Source organism: Denticeps clupeoides, chromosome 10 (assembly GCF_900700375.1).
Source record: "Denticeps clupeoides chromosome 10, fDenClu1.1, whole genome shotgun sequence".
NCBI classification, from domain to species: Eukaryota; Metazoa; Chordata; class Actinopteri; order Clupeiformes; family Denticipitidae; genus Denticeps; species Denticeps clupeoides.
The window spans coordinates 21,169,974-21,187,142 of record NC_041716.1 but is presented as its reverse complement, the minus strand read 5'-3'; the positions used below and the strand labels follow the sequence as shown (position 1 = coordinate 21,187,142).

At 41.3% G+C, this 17,169-nt stretch overlaps 2 protein-coding genes across 3 annotated transcripts in view; one reads left to right on the top strand and one right to left on the bottom strand.

Annotated features, from left to right (window-relative positions):
* The first annotated feature begins 3,894 nt into the window (after positions 1-3,894).
* LOC114797738 (myosin regulatory light polypeptide 9-like) lies at positions 3,895-5,423 on the top strand. Its single transcript, XM_028992777.1, has 4 exons — positions 3,895-4,013; positions 4,361-4,551; positions 4,737-4,898; positions 4,997-5,423. The coding sequence occupies exons 2-4, from the start codon at positions 4,368-4,370 to the stop codon at positions 5,170-5,172; spliced, it is 522 nt and encodes a 173-aa protein (XP_028848610.1). The 5' UTR covers positions 3,895-4,013; positions 4,361-4,367; the 3' UTR covers positions 5,173-5,423.
* Positions 5,424-6,311: 888 nt separating this feature from the next.
* LOC114798094 (helicase ARIP4-like) overlaps positions 6,312-17,169 on the bottom strand; it is a 36,556-nt gene continuing 25,698 nt past the window's right edge. The window contains exons 5-21 of one of the 2 annotated variants that reach the window (XM_028993494.1): positions 16,772-16,968; positions 15,879-16,061; positions 15,563-15,696; positions 14,296-14,492; positions 13,869-14,211; positions 13,610-13,787; positions 13,337-13,528; positions 12,138-12,256; positions 11,951-12,063; positions 11,621-11,720; positions 11,122-11,327; positions 10,846-11,036; positions 10,525-10,721; positions 10,186-10,382; positions 10,002-10,091; positions 9,801-9,893; positions 6,312-9,246 (exon numbers count right to left, since the gene is read on the bottom strand). In XM_028993494.1, coding sequence (XP_028849327.1) covers positions 8,306-9,246; positions 9,801-9,893; positions 10,002-10,091; positions 10,186-10,382; positions 10,525-10,721; positions 10,846-11,036; positions 11,122-11,327; positions 11,621-11,720; positions 11,951-12,063; positions 12,138-12,256; positions 13,337-13,528; positions 13,610-13,787; positions 13,869-14,211; positions 14,296-14,492; positions 15,563-15,696; positions 15,879-16,061; positions 16,772-16,968 — 3,671 coding nt within the window. In that variant the 3' untranslated portion in view covers positions 6,312-8,305. The remainder of the gene's footprint in view (positions 9,247-9,800; positions 9,894-10,001; positions 10,092-10,185; positions 10,383-10,524; positions 10,722-10,845; positions 11,037-11,121; positions 11,328-11,620; positions 11,721-11,950; positions 12,064-12,137; positions 12,257-13,336; positions 13,529-13,609; positions 13,788-13,868; positions 14,212-14,295; positions 14,493-15,562; positions 15,697-15,878; positions 16,062-16,771; positions 16,969-17,169) is intronic. The other variant, XM_028993495.1, reaches the window with a different exon arrangement.

The window sequence follows — 17,169 nt, the reverse complement described above, 5'->3', positions numbered from 1 at the left end:
TTTTATCCGATTCTACGATTAATCAAAAAAATAATCAACAGATTAATCAATTATTGAAATAATCGTTAGTTGCAGCCCTAGGATGATATAATAATAAGTCCTACAGTTGTAAGGTTGGAGAAGTCCAGAATGTAGTCCAGTGTCATGGTCTAGATTACATGTCCATAATGATGTTACTGGTCCACTTGAAGAATCCTGAAGCAGTAACGGTGGTGGTTGTGTCTGTGGTGACCCTCTGGTTCGTTTCATGGTATGTCCTTGTTTAGCAGTTGTCAGAAAGCAGGATTTATTTGCTGGTCTCTTCACGGGGGTCTGCCAGTAGTCTGGGCGCCTGATTCCGTGTCTCGGAGAAAACAAACAGAAGCAGCGGCAGACAGTTGCACTGTACGACTGATACTGAAATATGTGGTTATAGTGGTATATTGGTGCTACAGTGGCCCGGTATCCTAACTAGGACAGCCTAACTAGGGACTTTATAATTGACACTGCGTCAAAGTGAAGTGAAATGAGTGTCTAGGACTTTAAAAAAAAGCCAGAGAAAACAGATAGGTTTTCAGATTGGATTTAAACACTGAGACTGTGTCTGAGTCCCGGACACTGACAACTGTAGGGCCTGTCAAAGCCCATTGAGACATACTGTATGTGATTTTGGGCTATATAAGAAATAAATGTTGTTGTTGTTGTTGTTGTTGTTGTATTGTGTTTAACTTCATTTAGCCAACCTGTTTCAACCTCTGTATTCCTCCAGGACCCGGACACTGACAGGCAAGCCGTTCCACAACTGCGGAGCTCTATAGGAGAAGGATCTGCTCCCAGCTGTGACCTTCTGTACTTTTGGTACCAGTAGTGACCCCGCACCCATTGATCAAAGGGGGTGTGGCGGTTCGTAAAGAACTAAAAGTTCACTCAGGTATTGCGGGGCGAGACCATTTAGAGCTTTATAGGTCAAAAGTAGGATTTTGTAGTCAATCCTAAATTTGATGGGTAACCAGTGCAGTAAGACTGGGGTGATGTGGTCAAATTTCCTAGTTCTAGTTAGAACATTCTGTACTAGCTGGAGTTTACTCATGCACCTACTAGAGCATCCAGACAGTAATGCGTTGCAGTAATCTAACCTTGATGTAATAAATGCATGGACCAACTTTTCTGCATCATGCATTGAAATGATATTGCTTATTTTCGCAATATTTCTAAGGTGAAAGAATGCTATCCTAGTGATGTTATCTATTAGAATTTAGAACTGCTTTTACTGTGGCAACAAAACCAGTCAGGTTGGTAATGCACCTGCTCTTTTATTCTTTACAGTTGGGCATTGCAAAAAGCCAAATTTCACTGCATGTCGAATCTTTTTATGACTGTATGTGACAAGTGAAATTGAAGTGACTGTCATTGTGAAACACTGCAGAACAGCACATGGTGCACACAATGGAATGTGTCTTGTGCTTTTAACCATCACCCTTAGTATGCAGTGGGCAGCCATGAAAGTGTATGGGTGCTCTGCTCAGTGGCACCTTGGTGGTTCGGGATCCGAACTGGCAACCTTCTGATTACGGGTCCATTTATTTACCCATTAGGCCACCACTGCCCCAAATGTAAATGCTGTAAATGTAAATGTATCAGAATTAAGCAGAACAAAGTTATCCAATACTACTAATAATAAGGTTTTTGCTGTTATAGATAAAAACAACACTTACACCCTGAAACCCACGACAGCATCTCAATGATATACGGATGTGCTGTAACATTTCCTTTTTGATCCGATACAAAGTAAAATTCAGGTTGGTATCGGCAATACTGATCAGATACTAATACTTCATACAAAAACTAATCGAGATGCCTCATCAGATGCATTGGATTAATGTTTGTAATGCCGGAGGGGGACTTGGAGAGAAGACGAGGAAAACCCAGATGCAGGACAGTAAAAAAAGCTTTAATTAAGACAATTTTCAAACATCACAAAACCAACATAAAAGGGAACAAAATTAATTGTTATGTTTGCACTCAAATTAGATGGTCATTGACTAATGTCTTTAAGAAATCTTGTACTTCTTGTTTACTTCAGTGTGGTCTCCCCATCCATGTTGCCTCCACCCTGACCCAGGTGGTTGTAACATTATTTTTTGTCTATTGAATTTGGTAGTAAATTCTCAGATACTAACCATCAGATGAGACAGAGCAGGTGTAATGTAATTCCTTCTCCTGTTGTAGTTTTAAAGGAGTGAGAAAAATACAGAGACAAATGACATAAAAGCTACTGTACATTTGACCCCTTTCCCTTCCCCTGGATTTTCTCTCCAACAGAGGGTCAGAGTGGGTTTACAACTTTCCACATCCCTCTGCATTAACACAGGGGTGTGTAGTAAGACCTCTAGTGTACATACAATGTACTGTGTCAGCACCCACCCAAATAAGTTCAGAGGAGACACCATTGTGGTTTTGTGGAATGGCTTGCCGGTCAGTGTTCGGGATTCAGACACAGTCTCTGTGTTTAAATCTAAACTGAAAACACATCTGTTCACTCTGGCCTTCTGTTAAAATCACAGACACCACCAGACCACCAGAGGGATCCTGTTTCCTGGCAATGAGCTTCTGAAAAAATAACTCAGCTTGAAACGTACCAGAGGGTCACCACAGCCACCACTGTAACGGCTGAAGCTTCAGGGATCTTCAGTAGCATTATAATGCCAATGTAAATCATGACACTGGACTAAAACCTGTACTGTCCAGTACCTCCAAACATAGACAGATGCTCAATACTGCACTCTGGCCTTTTCTACCACTACACCTGTTGGACGTTTTTCTTTTTTCCTTTTCAAATCAACACCAACCCTGCCCTGACACCAATTGCAGGCTCACTCTACCCTGAAATGGCGTCCCGCTCTATCTCACTTCTTCCCAAGGTTTCTTCCTTTCTTTTTTCTCTCTCCTAGAGTTTTTTTAGTGGAGTTTTTCCTTGTTTGCAGAAGGGTGTCAACTGTAGGGACTGTCAAATCAAAAGACATACTGTATGTAATGTTGTCATGCATACTTTCAGTGTCAACTTAGAAGTCATACAGTATATATTCTTTCTGGCAGATTTTATTCAGAATTTAACATGACGTTAACATATTTTACACAGGTCTCTTTTCCACATCTTGTGGAATGGTACAGTTGTGTGCCATCTGCCTAGTACAATTCCGCTGATGCTGCACACATTTCTACATTTCCCTGGGCTACTGTTAAGGAACATTTTTAATGCCTGTTACAGAACATAACCACTGAACAGTGACCAGATGAAGGGTGGTAGCCTAGTGGTAGTAGCTTAGTGGGTAAATGAGTATGCTCCAGGGGGACTGTCCCTGTATCTGCTCCCTGTAAAACACTCTGGATAAGGGCATCTGATAAATACTGTAAATGTAAAAAATGTTAAAACTGCAGACTATTCACTCTCTATCCATAATTTGTTCTAGAAGCACTGCTCCTAGCACACTGTGGACAGAGCTGTCCTACACACAAGTATGTAAGGGTAGTGGAATGTATTAAATGTAGTAAATAATTGTATTTATTATTGGCTAATAAATCTTGAAAATAAATGATGAACTGTTGTTCTATTACACAAAGCTGATTGAGTAAAACTGGTCTCATCAGAGTTCTGTAGTTCTCATAGTTTTATACCACCATTAATGTCTTGGCTTTCAGGTCTTTGTATCCAGAGCCATATTCAGGCAACCATTCTGCCTTTAGAAATAAACATGTTCTGATGATATGCGCTCAGCCCATAATTATTCTAAATAAGGCATCATATCTTCTGTTTCACTGGTTTGAATGTTAAATACACTCTCTGCAGGGATGTGCAGGAGTCCTGCACCCACATTCCTTTCCCTTCTATGGATAAAGATGTCTGGGGAGGACTGACTCACTCGCCTCCAGTACTGGACCCTTATTGGCTGGACAAGGCTGAAGCATTAAACAAACCTCTCAGTTCACTGAAGGGCACGTGGACAATTCCAAGTTGACCAAAGTGACGGGAACGGGTGAGTCCATTTGACCGTTCACTGATATCTTTTACATCATAATGTTATATACAATAACCCTTCTTCTTGTGTTAATAGTGTGTAAATATTTATGTCATCTGAGTTCTTCATGAGCTCTTTGTAGCTTGTACATATATACTTACTGTAAAGAAAACACAGAGTGTAAATGTACCATAAAAATGTACCTTATTTAAAAAAAAATAAAAAACTGAATTGAAATGAATGTTGCGGCTGATAGGAATTTATGAGAATGATCTATTTTCTCTGTCTAGAATCTCTCTGTCTTTTCCCCCCTCTTGTATGTCTTTTTTACCATCATCTGACAATATAATCTGCTCAACATACAGAACCAACATGTCTGCCAAACGTGCAAAAGGCAAGACCACAAAGAAGCGGCCACAGAGGGCCACCTCCAACGTCTTCGCTATGTTTGACCAATCACAGATCCAGGAGTTTAAGGAGGCCTTTAACATGATTGACCAGAACCGAGATGGTTTCATTGACAAAGAGGACCTGCATGACATGTTGGCTTCTTTAGGTACTGTCTGATTTACAGAATTGTGGGAAAAAATAATTATCATGTGTATGTCAACATCCTAATCCTTAACTTCAACTATCCAAAAGGTCCAGATAGGTATCTGTAAAAGCTTATTGCACATAATTTGTATTGTCTGTAGAGTGAATGTTGAGCATTCTCATTACATTCTCCTTAATATTTGTTAGGAAAAAACCCATCTGATGAATATCTAGAGGGCATGATGAATGAAGCTCCAGGGCCCATTAACTTTACGATGTTTCTCACAATGTTCGGAGAAAGACTCAATGGCACTGACCCAGAAGATGTCATACGGAATGCATTCACCTGTTTTGATGAAGATGCTACAGGTACAAACCTGTCACTACACCAATAATATATATGTATATATCTCCTATGGAGTTATGTAGTTCAGCAATCTACTAGATTATCCAAATGTCATCTCCAGGTTTCATTCATGAAGACCACCTTCGTGAGCTGCTGACAACAATGGGTGACCGCTTCACAGAAGAAGAGGTGGATGAGCTTTTCCGTGAGGCACCTATTGACAAAGAAGGGAAATTCAACTATGTAGAATTCACCCGGATCCTCAAACATGGTGCCAAGGAGAAAGATGATATGTAGAAACCAATTTTATCTAACGACCCTGAACATTGGCTTTTGACATTGGTGGGGCCATAATAGCCTTCTTTAATTCATGATAATGTGATATAGAATAGTTTAGAGTAATAATAATGGATATATTAAATAACTGAATCCATTGACTAATCTTGAACTAATTAATTCAGGATATTGTATATAAATTCTTCTGTAATTCTGTAATGTTAGAGGTAACTAATGACCAACAAGGAGCAGTTTAAAAAAACCTAACTTTATTGCAACATCTGTGTGTTTTATTTAAGCAATCAATATGAAGTTATTGGTTGCGCATTTTCAGCTCTGCTGCTGTCAATTCCTCTGAACCTTTGTGCTCAATCTGCTGCTTTATTTAACGTCCCTACCACAAAAGTCTCTGGTTGACAGGGACGGATTACAGACCAGGCCACTACAGACCAGCCCAGGGGCCCTTGGGGTGCAGGGGGCCCGTGGGGTCCCGTGGGGTCCCTAACCCAAAACAATTTGCAACGCAAACTGTTTTTTTCACATTGGAGAACTTGCAATGCGTAAATCATGGGCAGAGACCTATCTTTTCCCATGGTAATAACCAGGCTGCTGAATAGAAATGAAATGATTAGCAAAAGTGCTTTGATTTAGAGCATGAATTGTATGACATTCAAATAATGTTATGGTGCGATCTGGTTGTGCTACATTGCTACCTGTCTCTATAAACAGAGATGGTTAACCTGGTGTTAATATTAACGTGAGGTAATGGCATTAGGCTGTACTGATTATAATTTGAGATCCAACTTACAGTATCAACTTAAGCCACCTTCTTTTCACTTTTTCCGAGGTAAAGTTCAAAAAGTTTATGTATTGCAAAACCACTATATTCTGAAAATTTCCTGTGAGACCTGCTCGGTCTGAGATGCTCCGACCCAGTTGTATAGCACTACAGTTACTCCTTATCACTTTCTTAAACTTGCCAACATTTTTTGTTCAGCACATATCTGTACTGCACATTTCACTTCCAACCTATGTCTTATTGACAGGTGTCAGTATGACAAAATGGTATTACTCAATGGATGATTGATGTGTGAGCTTGATTTTGTGTCACTGACTTGTACTCATGGTGTAATGGAGGCATAAGCAGGAAAAAACACATATAACCATTATTTACCTTTATTTACAAACTTGAGAAAATAAGAGAGTGATAGAAAGAGAAAGAGTGAATTGCCAAGTTATACAGGTCAATATGATTTGAGCACTTACAAATGGAGCTGCCCTACATCAGCAGCCAACTTTTCTTTCATGAACAGAAAAGCAACAGCAGCATGGGGACGCAGGAGCTCTTTATTGCCGTTTATGTTGTTGCTGTTTATGTTTGAGTACAAAGTTATGAAATAAAATAACTAAATCAGTCCTTAAAACACTGAACACATGAGGGATCCTGGCTGCCAATGACTTCACATGGACACAGACCATCAGGTGTGTGTGCTACAGTCAGTACGATCACTTCCAACCACAATTTACACTGGTCGTAATTCCATCTGGCATTGAAAGGTCAACACGTGAGCAACCACACACACCTAATACAACAGAAATACATATCCCCCATTTAAAAAAGTACAAAAATAAAAAATTCAAATGAATAAATATGAACCATCATAAATAAATTCATTTGGTAAATTGTCAAACATTGATAACACAGGTAAATTGATAATAATCTGCTTCGAACAAATGCTCACTCTTCAGATACATTAAGAAAAACCTCAAATGTAAGATTGTTGTGTTGATCCTTCTTTTGTGGCAACTAGGGGGGGTGGAGTTCAAATCAAAATTTGGTTATGTGTGTAAGCACAGTAATTTGAGCAAAGTACCCCTCCCTAAGCACAGAATGCATATGACATGCAATGAGCAACTCCAGAAAGTATGTTTAATTGTGTTTAAAGCAAGATGAACAGTGATTCGTTTTGCTGTGATCCATACGGTAACTGAACATGTACTCTCATCTGTATTAGTTTTGGTGTGCCTTTATGTTATTTAATTGAAATGAAAGCTGTGATCAAATTAACCCCCAAGGTATCACTTTAGTTGATCTTTACATTCAACTTTGAAGCTGCCCTCATCTAAAGAAATTCCCATTTGGAAGACTTTAGAGGTATAGTAGCGTTTATGGAATGGCATTGCAATTACTCTTTTATTTAAAATCTGCATGTTTTGGTAGCAAAATGAGTTCATACACCGTGTTTTTGTCTGTTGTGAGTACATAATCATAAGTGAGAGGATGAGTATATGGAAGGAAAGACTGAAAGTCAGTCCACATCAACAAATAGGTGTTAGCATGATACTATGCATAAACATGGTTTAGTTCAACTCCAGTAAGACTATGCGTGAGAGGCAGAGCATAAGTGAATGTACCCCTGTGTCTTCGACCCCCCATCCCTGATATCTTTTAAAATGACTAGACCAAGTCACATAAGGTCATTGACTGATTTACAATTCTATCGCTAGGAGATTTAGTCTTATATGATAAGACTGGGGGAGCTGATTTCAAAATGAGACTATGAAAGTGGTATTCAATTACATGTTTGTCTCTAAGGCTTGTGTTTACAACACTCCTTTAAAGGCATAAAAGATACATTCTTTGACCAGATGGTATAACCTTTCTCATCTGTCTAGATTTTTAATGATTTTTAATATTCAAATCACATCAGATTAATGATCATAATCACCATTTGTAATAGTAAAAAGAATCAGAACAGTCCTAGATATAATGTCCTCTGTCAAAAAAGCATTACCTACATCCAAACAAGTTCTCTACCTCTATCAGGCTTGCTATTAATATCTAAATCTTATATCATCTGCTAGTAAATGCAAACAAATAAAGAAAACCCACACTGATCAGAGCATGATCCAGTGCTGCCCCTGCTGGTCAGGAGGAAACACTGCAGGTCCAGTCTTTCACAGACATCTAGCGGGACAAAATGATGGAAGCCCAAGTCCAACTTTTTTAACTCAGTTTCTTATTTCTTAAGATATATGTTCAGCATTATGATTAGTAGCTGTCATTGGGTCAGTCAGGTTATCATTTTGCAGACAGAACTCAAGCACAATGCTGTTTGTCCAGTCAAATTTGATTTGATCTCCTCCTAGACATTTATTTTCCCATCACTTCAATGACATCATCATCATCCTCTTCATCAATATCATCTAAACTGCTGACTGCATTATTGCCAGTGAGGGGATTATTAATCATGGCCACAAGTGGGCTGGATGAAGGAAAGTGGGAGAGGAAACTGGTACCTGTGGGACCTGACATGGCAGCTGGTAGGCCAGCTGGCAGCAGAGAGTTTGGATACATTCCCAAGGGCTGGCCATAAGACACATGGTATCCAGGGGGCAGCATACCTGCTACACCAGGCCTTAGCATAAAGCGAGAAAGTGAAGTGGAAGAAGAGGATGAAGACAGGGGTGAACCTGTAGTAGTGGAAGAAGAAGCAGAAGAAGATGGGGAGGAGTTGGGAACGCTGCTGCTCCCTACACTGAAAGGGTCAGGGGTCATGGAAAACATGAATTTGGTGTCTGCCAGGGATGTTTGAGGTTGGAAATATGGAGAACCTGATTTCATTGACCACTGGGTGGAATTAACAGTAGGATGGAGGGTGGGGTTATGCCCATATGCCCCTGTGAATGGGTATCCTTGATGTGGGGACATGGTGGGAGCATGTTTCACTGTTTTCACTGGCTTTTTGGGAGTTTCACTGTCATCAGAGGGAGAGAAGGAACTGCGTTTAGTGCCACGCAGATCAAGGGGATTAGAGGCATTTAATGCAGCTGGGGACACTTTACTTCGTGTGTCCCTACCATTGTCCTCCAGCAACCATTTGTGATTGGCTCCTTGTGCAGCAGCAGTCGGATTTGGAGTGTGAGACTTGGTGTAACGCTGCAACTCATTCAGTATCTCTGGGCTGTCTGGGGAAAGGGGGCGAGCTACAGCGTCAGCAGACAACACCTCTGGAAGCAATTGCTTCTGATCAAGAAAAGCACCTCCATTAGCATGACTGTTACTATGAGCGTCTCCAACGGGGCAGACTGCACCTGAGGAAAAAAATGGCTGAAATTAATTCTTACACAATACTAACAATACTAAAAAGACTAACAAAATTCCCCATTCTTCCATCAGGGCATGGACTGTTTTCTGATTATACTGATTATCCTGTGCTTTCATGTTTTTATTTCATCCCTTAGTACCTAATTCTCTGTCTGTAAGTAAAGATAGTAGATGGTTCAATGGCTATGATAAGCTGTACAAAAAGAGTGTTGGGAGCTATTGCACTCCATGCTTAAATTCACGCAAGCTACATATATAGCAAGATACCCATATCAAGAAAATGTGGCAAATTGGCCTGTTAGCAGTTTAAGAGAGAACATTTCAGAATAAATATGAATATTTAAGAGACATGCTCTTGGTCTGATAAAGGTTGGTAGCTCATTCCACCATCACAGAACCAGGTCAACCTGGAATGTACTGTATTTATTTATTTGAAATTCATTTTCTTATTGTATTCCTATTTACAGCGCCCCACAACCAATAGCTGAAAAATAGTAAAAAAAGTCCCTACAATGGACTTTTTTCCTGTGTATGTGTTTACCTCTGGCTGTAGCCTCATTCTCCATGTCCTGTTTAGATCTTCCAGCAGATCGGACAGCAAAGATTCTCCCATCACTTGACCAGATGTAGGTCCCTAAAAGTGAGTATGATGGTAGTCAGTCTTTTCTTTCATTAGTTTGTATTTTAGAGCATTTGCCATACGGTCAAATACAGACATGGAAGAAGATAATTGAGTTTGGACCTTTAGTTCCTCTGATGATGTGGATGCTATCTCCTGCACTGATCCTTGCCTGGACATCTTTGGAACTATTGGTACCAGGGATCACAATATCTGAGAGAGAGACCATAAAAGAGAAGACTTTACTTCTTTGTACTACACAAACATGATCCATTTAGAAGTGGTCAGTGCATAGAGCTAGATTTACCTGTTGTGGTCACTATCTTCTGGACAAGCACACCAGCTTTTTGCAGATAGCTGACGGGAACACTGGTGTCAGAGCTAGAGCCTGAGGATGTGGAGGATTGTGTTGAGCCCTGTGGTACACGGCGCGCCATCAGGGGAGCTGACTGGGCTGGGCGGACATTGGCTACTGGGTTATTCTCAGGTTGAGTTGGGGGCCGCCTAGCATCCAGAGATGATGAGTATGGAGATAAACATTTCCTAAAGGTCATTATTATCATCATGTGCCTACTGATGAGAAGTTTATTTCAAAACTGGAGGTTGATCAGCCAACTATTAACTGGTTTACTATGGTAAATCTCACCAGTTGCGCTGACTGAAGGCAGGGATGTTGGTCAGACTCTGGTCACTAGCAGGGTAGTAGTGTGCATAAGATGGGCGGGTGTAAGGCACAGATGCCCTTTTCTCCTGTTCGTAACCCTTTTTAGCAGCTTTCTTCTCAGCTTTAGTTAGCTTCAGGTCTCGTCTGTCCATCAGCAGGGACTCATGGTGGAAGGGTTGCTGGTGACAAAACAAACAAAATTAAAAAGGAATTACATGTATTTTTATATACCAGATATCCTATATGATCATACAGCCAAAGGATAGCCTCTGTGTGTGTGTGTGTGTACTGGTGGGGTGGTACCTTGGTTATGAGATCTGGGTAGCATTCACACACGTTTCTGATAACAGGCTCCATGTCCTCCCTCGGCCTTAGCAGCTGGGAGGAGTCAGGCTCCTCTTCTACAAAGTGTAGCAGAGACTCCACTTCCCTCCGGGTAAATGTCAGCACGGGGTTCAGATCGTCCACCACACGGTCTGTCCAAAAGACAGATCCTTAAGATAAACACAATTTGAAACCCTCTACTTTTATAAAGAGACCCCCGTACAGTGAGAGTATGTTGTGCTTTCAGGCTCTTACCAGACATTCCCTGCTTGGATATCTGCCGGTCGTATATCTTCTTCTCCAGGGTGAAGTCACACACCAGGCGGTAGATGTAACAGGGCTTCCACTGCCCATAACGATAAACCCGACACACTGCCTGTGCATCATGGCAAGGGTTCCAGGAAGCATCAAACACCACCACACGATTTGCTCCAATCAGGTTCACCCCCAGACAACCAGCCCTGTACAACACACACTCACCTGTTCTTCATCCATCTCCCAGTTTACCTGTTTACATATTTGTGCTCTGACTCACTGCCACATTTAAAAGTACATAGTCACTTTAAAAGCACTAACTAATGTACTTAATTAACTTCACTATTCAATTATTGAAGTTGAAATATGCATGTTACTGGGCAAGTGCAAGGTAAACAGATTTTATTTAGAAAAAGTGGCACAAAAACCCACAACAAAAGTAAAGTGCCTAAGGTGAACAGAGTGGTAACGTAATTTCAGGAACAGGTCTGTATGTTACCTGGTGGACAACAGGAACACCCAGGTCAAGTTGTTTGCTGGGTCATTGAACTGGTTAATTAGCCTTTCCCTTTCTGAGGCAGAGGTGCTCCCGTCTAGCCCTGCAAACACACAATGTTTTTTTTCATGCAGGCCACCAAACTGGCAACTACACAGCAATTAAGGCCTACACACAGTCTTCAGATGCATCAAAATCTACATAAGAAATATTGTATCTTCAAATGGAGATGGAAGATACAATATGGTGATGGAGGCATGGCTGAGCTCCTGAAATTGTACTGCGTGGCTCTGGAAAGGGCACAATGACAACACTGGTGACTAGGACACTTACTGTAGTAATTGATGTTACGAATCCACTTCTGGTTCTGACCAGAGCTGCTGATGTTTGGCATTGCCCTATTGATCAGGAATTCTTCAATGACCGTCAGAGTAGATAAGCTTTGACTGTAAAACAGGAAATTATTATACTATTTGATATAGTGTAAATGTGTTTGTACCTAATATTTGTGTGTTTGTACCTAAAGACCAAGATTTTGTCACCATTCCTCACACTCTCATCAATCAAATGGAACAACAGCACCATTTTTGCAGAATTTTCCAGAATCCCTGTGCTATATTCAGACATGATTTCTTTAGCCTGGCAAGAAAGAAAAACAGAAGCATGAAACCACTCACATTTGCTGTAGGAGACCACAGCCTGCACCACTCAGCTTATCACCAGGGCTCTAACCATGGATGCCGCATCTTTTATAAGGAACTGTTTGACAGCAGACCAACCCTGCTGCATTAATGTGGACATTTACGTTACATGAGTGTGTTTATGTTCCTGGCCTTATGCCACACAGCTGCAGGTACATTTTTGTTTGTTTCCTTTGTTTTGGCCTTCTTGCCGCTTTCCTTTCTTATTAGTAAATCATTATGTCTAAGATGTCCTGTCTCTTTGTTTCCTTCGCCTGTCACTCTGTGGTCGTAACAGTAAATTCTATTTTTTTATTTGAAGCCAGCAGCTCAATCATTGCCAGCAGCTAATGATTGCTGTACTCAATTGTAATTTAATTCAGTTACATGAATTAATGTGCTGGGAACATTTTCTGATCAACCCTCCAGTTTTCAGTTTTTATGGGGCATATTCACATTAACATGATTGAATGGTCAGCATAAACATTCAGGACTGTTGCAAACCATCCCCATTGTAACGCAAATCTTCAACTTTTTGCCTTGTTTGCTACATATATAATATTACATAACCTGTGTCTAATTTCATAGTCCTGTGTCTTCAATTTTGTTCTAGAATGCAAGACCCATAAATGAGTAGGTGTGTCCAACTTTTTGCACATTTCAAACATTCAGATAACTAAATTAATTCAAAGAACATGAATAATAATATAATAAGGGTTGTAGTAGCCTAGTGGATAACATACTCGCCTATGAACCAGAAGTCCCAGGTTCAAATCCCATTTACTACCATTGTTTCCCTGTGCAAGACACTTAACCCTGAGTGTCCTCGGGGGGGAATGTCACTGTATCTACTGATAGTTAGTCACTCTGGATAAATGTAAATGTAATATAGCCATGGTCCAACCGGTCTACAATGACTTACTACAGTGTAATCTGCAGAATGTTGATAATACATGATATATCGTTCAAACATGATATGGAACAATCTCACTGATTTCTCTGTCTCTTACAATGGGTGTTTGGGGGGGGACAGCCTTACCCATTCATATGTGATGACCTGAGTGACTTTCTCCTGCATTGCCCCCATAGCCACCTCTGGAGGATTCCCTTTCCGGTTGGGTGCATGGCAGCGGGTTTGGCCAGTGGTTAGGTCATCTAAATCCAGGTCCTGCTCATTGGCTAGATTTTCTTTCTGCAGTGCTTCATACAGAACATCAGGGTGATTCCAGATCTGGTAACACAGAGCAATATTTACACATTTTAATTTCATTCTTTTTTTTGTTGCTAACTTACACATGCTAAACACACACACCTTGCAGCAGATACAGAAGGCTTTGAGCGGGTTGAGGCTGAGCCAGCCACTGCTCCCAGTCTCTTGGAAGCGGCTCATGAACTCTGTGTATAAAGCCTTCTGAAGTGCAGACAATCGCACAAGGATCACATGCTCCTGTTTTGGTGGCAGCTGGGAGCGGAGCACATCATGACCACGCCTAGAAAGCAGAACACAGACATATTCGAATCACAACGGTGGTGTATGTTTGTGCATGTGTATATGAGTTGCATGATTTCACCTCTGCACAAAGCCCTCAAGCAGGGTGTGTAGCACATGACTACGGTAACGCATGAGCTGGAGGTCCTCGGCTGTGCTGTCCACGCACTGCCCGTTGAGAATGGGACGTTCAAACATGTTGCTGAACTCCTGCCGCGTGCCCAGGAAGTCTGGCCGCACAAAGTCCACCATGCACCAGTACTCCATTAGGTTGTTCTGAAGTGGGTAGCCAGTCAGCACCACCCGCCTCCGGGTACGAATGGCCTTCAGGGCTTGAGAAGTGCTGGCGTGGCAGTTCTTGATTCGGTGTCCCTCATCACAGATCACCACATCAGGACCTGGCCTGGAGAGGGACTTCTCTATGCCTAGGAGGAAAATCATGCTACATGAAAGTCAACAATTAACATGGTAGGGAAACAAAGAAATTATAAATGGACAGTTAAGTTGACCTTTGAGCAGCTCTTGCTGACGGTCTTCCTCATCCAGGTCTATGATGACTGGCTCACAAGGCTTCTTTACTTTCTTTTTTCGTCTGGCAACAAAACATTTCTTGAGTGACAGCAGTCGGTACATCTCATAGCCCATGAGGAGAACTCCACCATCTTTGTACCACGTTTCCACCACTTTTGCACGAGCTGCTGTTGTTCTGAAAGAAGGGTTGTAACACATTTACTCACAGGCCACAAGGGCTGCAGTATAGGCCTTCAGACACTAGGGCGACTCCAACTTTAGTTTTCATGTAAATGTCTCTTGGTCTCAGTGCACCATATTTTAAACAATAATGCAGCACAAACTGCTGGGCTGGAACATAGAGTCACTTGATATCTGTACACTGAACAGTGGTTGACAGTAACAAACAGGCAAAAAATCATGCAGAAAGTTCCTGTGGAAATACATGACTAAACCTATACATATATTATGAATGATATGTGTCTTTCTTCTGAATTTATATAAACACTAGTTCCTATTATATTAAATCAGATGTGGCCAGTTTATGCTTAAGCACATAAATATGCAAAGGTTTTAATTACATTTAAGTACAGTTATCTCAGGGTTATATTGTGGGGGAAAGATAGGATGCACTCGCCCGACTCCACTACAACAGCTTGGGTGTCTCTACTTTAAGTCAAGTGCATGGTTTGCATACTTTGTCCACCACTAGGTTTGAACTACACAACCAAACATTGGTTGCCTTGTTATTTGGGTGTCACAATCATATTGGCATGATGAGGAAGGTGCACGTAGAAGAGGACGAAGAGGTGACGAGAAGACGAGGAAGGAAGGACGCAATCGCATGACATCACAAAACCGGGGTTTAATTTGTGAAGCACAGGACAGGGGAGACATCCGAGACGTTGGTAAAAATGGAACATAACATCAAAGACCATGACATTGGGAAACTGTTATATCAGCGAAACAGGGACACAGAGCGAAAGAAAGAAGGCTAAATGTGTTCAAAAGTGTGATCTTGCTCTCTCTAACACAATGCCAGGTAATCAAGAATCTGCATTCACAACCTCGAGAATGAGAGAGAGCACAGAATGTGGACCACAGAGCAGCTGTGAGTGGGCCGATCTGAATCTGATCGAAGCTGTGAAGAGTGAATCATCAAGCATTCATCAACCCTGCATGAGAGTAAACTGTTGCAGCTACCAGATCAGAGTCAGCTTTACACATCTGCTGTGCTCAGAAGAGGCCTTTTGTTACTTTGCTTACTTGTGCTCGTCATTCAAGATATGGACTTTAAAGGTGCGGGGCGTGATATAGGCTGGGTCGCTGTTGGGGGGACAGGCCTCAGGAGGTGGGGTCCAGAGGTTGAACTCAGCCAGCCAGTTCTGCAGTGTGTTCACCTGGAGGAGCCAACAAGTACAAGCAGAGAAAGAAAGTGAGAAAGACGAAAATGATAGGAAGTGAAAGAGGAGAGGAGAAAAACAGACAAAAGTGGAATCAGTTTTATAAACTTATGGATACAGCTCATACACACAAGGGAACGTTCATGACAACAGACACTCACACATGGACACACACTCACAGGGACGATGGCGAGGACTGTGTGAGCTCCAGTATGGCGCAGGAGGATGTCGATGAAGGAGATGACTTGCAGGGTCTTGCCCAGCCCCATGCTGTGAGCCAGAATACAACCGAAGCCACTGCTATTCTTATAGCGTTCCAACGACTCCACCACGTTATCATACAGAAACCTCACCCCATCAATCTGAGAGAAAGAGACAGGTAACAGTTACAATAGTGACAGACCAATCAGGTTCTGTAGCTGTATTCCTTCTAACTGGCTGTGTTTAAACCTGACATCCATCAAAGGTAGTTAAGGATCAATTATGATTGTTACACTACCACTGTGTCCCTGAGCAAGCCACTTAACCCAGAGTGTCTCCAGGGGGAATGTCCTTGTCACTACAGATTATAAAGCGCTGTGGGAATCTGATAAATGCCATTCATATAAACATCACCCATGTGCTGTTAAGCTGCTGGTAAATACTAAAATTAAACTTGTTCAGAACAACTTGATTCTCTCCTAAATCGACTCAAAATAAGTGATTTCATTCTTTCCAATATCAAAATGAATAAAAACGCACAACAGAGCTGATATCAAATGACAAGATGGTTTTCAAGATGGTTCTTAGAAGAGCTATCAATTGGTTAAAAGTGAAACTAATTCATTTACAACTAATAAATCACAATTTGTCTAAAGCATGTTTAAAATTATCACAGAGAAAGGTGGGGGAAAGCAACTCATACAAGAGAAAATATGCCTGATAGAATTTGCAGAATCTGACAGTTTGATATCTGTGTCCTAGGTCAGACCACACACAAGAAGTAAACAAAATGCATTAACCTTGAATGATAAAATATTATTAATCCCAGTTCACCAGCAGAACATTTAAAAGATTTGCATGAGCTGTTTACCTGGTGAGGTTTAATGGCTCTGGCCAGCTGGGGTGCAAGGTAGAGGTCGCTTTCATTAGCTGGGTGATTGATGTTGACAAGGACATGCCCCTGAGCGTATGGAAGGAGATTATCATTCATGTGATTTACACTGCTTTCTTCAGGGCAAGATCTCAGCTCCCCATCCTCTTCATCCTTGTTTGTTGATTCAGTACCATCTGAATTGAAGTAATTGTCATTGTGAAACACAGCACAGCACAGCACACGGTGACATGGTGAAATGTGTCCTTTGCTTTTAACCATCATCCTTAGTGAGCAGTTGGCAGCCGTGGAAGACACTCAATAATAATTAAGATACTAACTACTTCATCTTAGTCTGCATAACACGGTAAACATCCATAATGCTTTTTATCATCCAA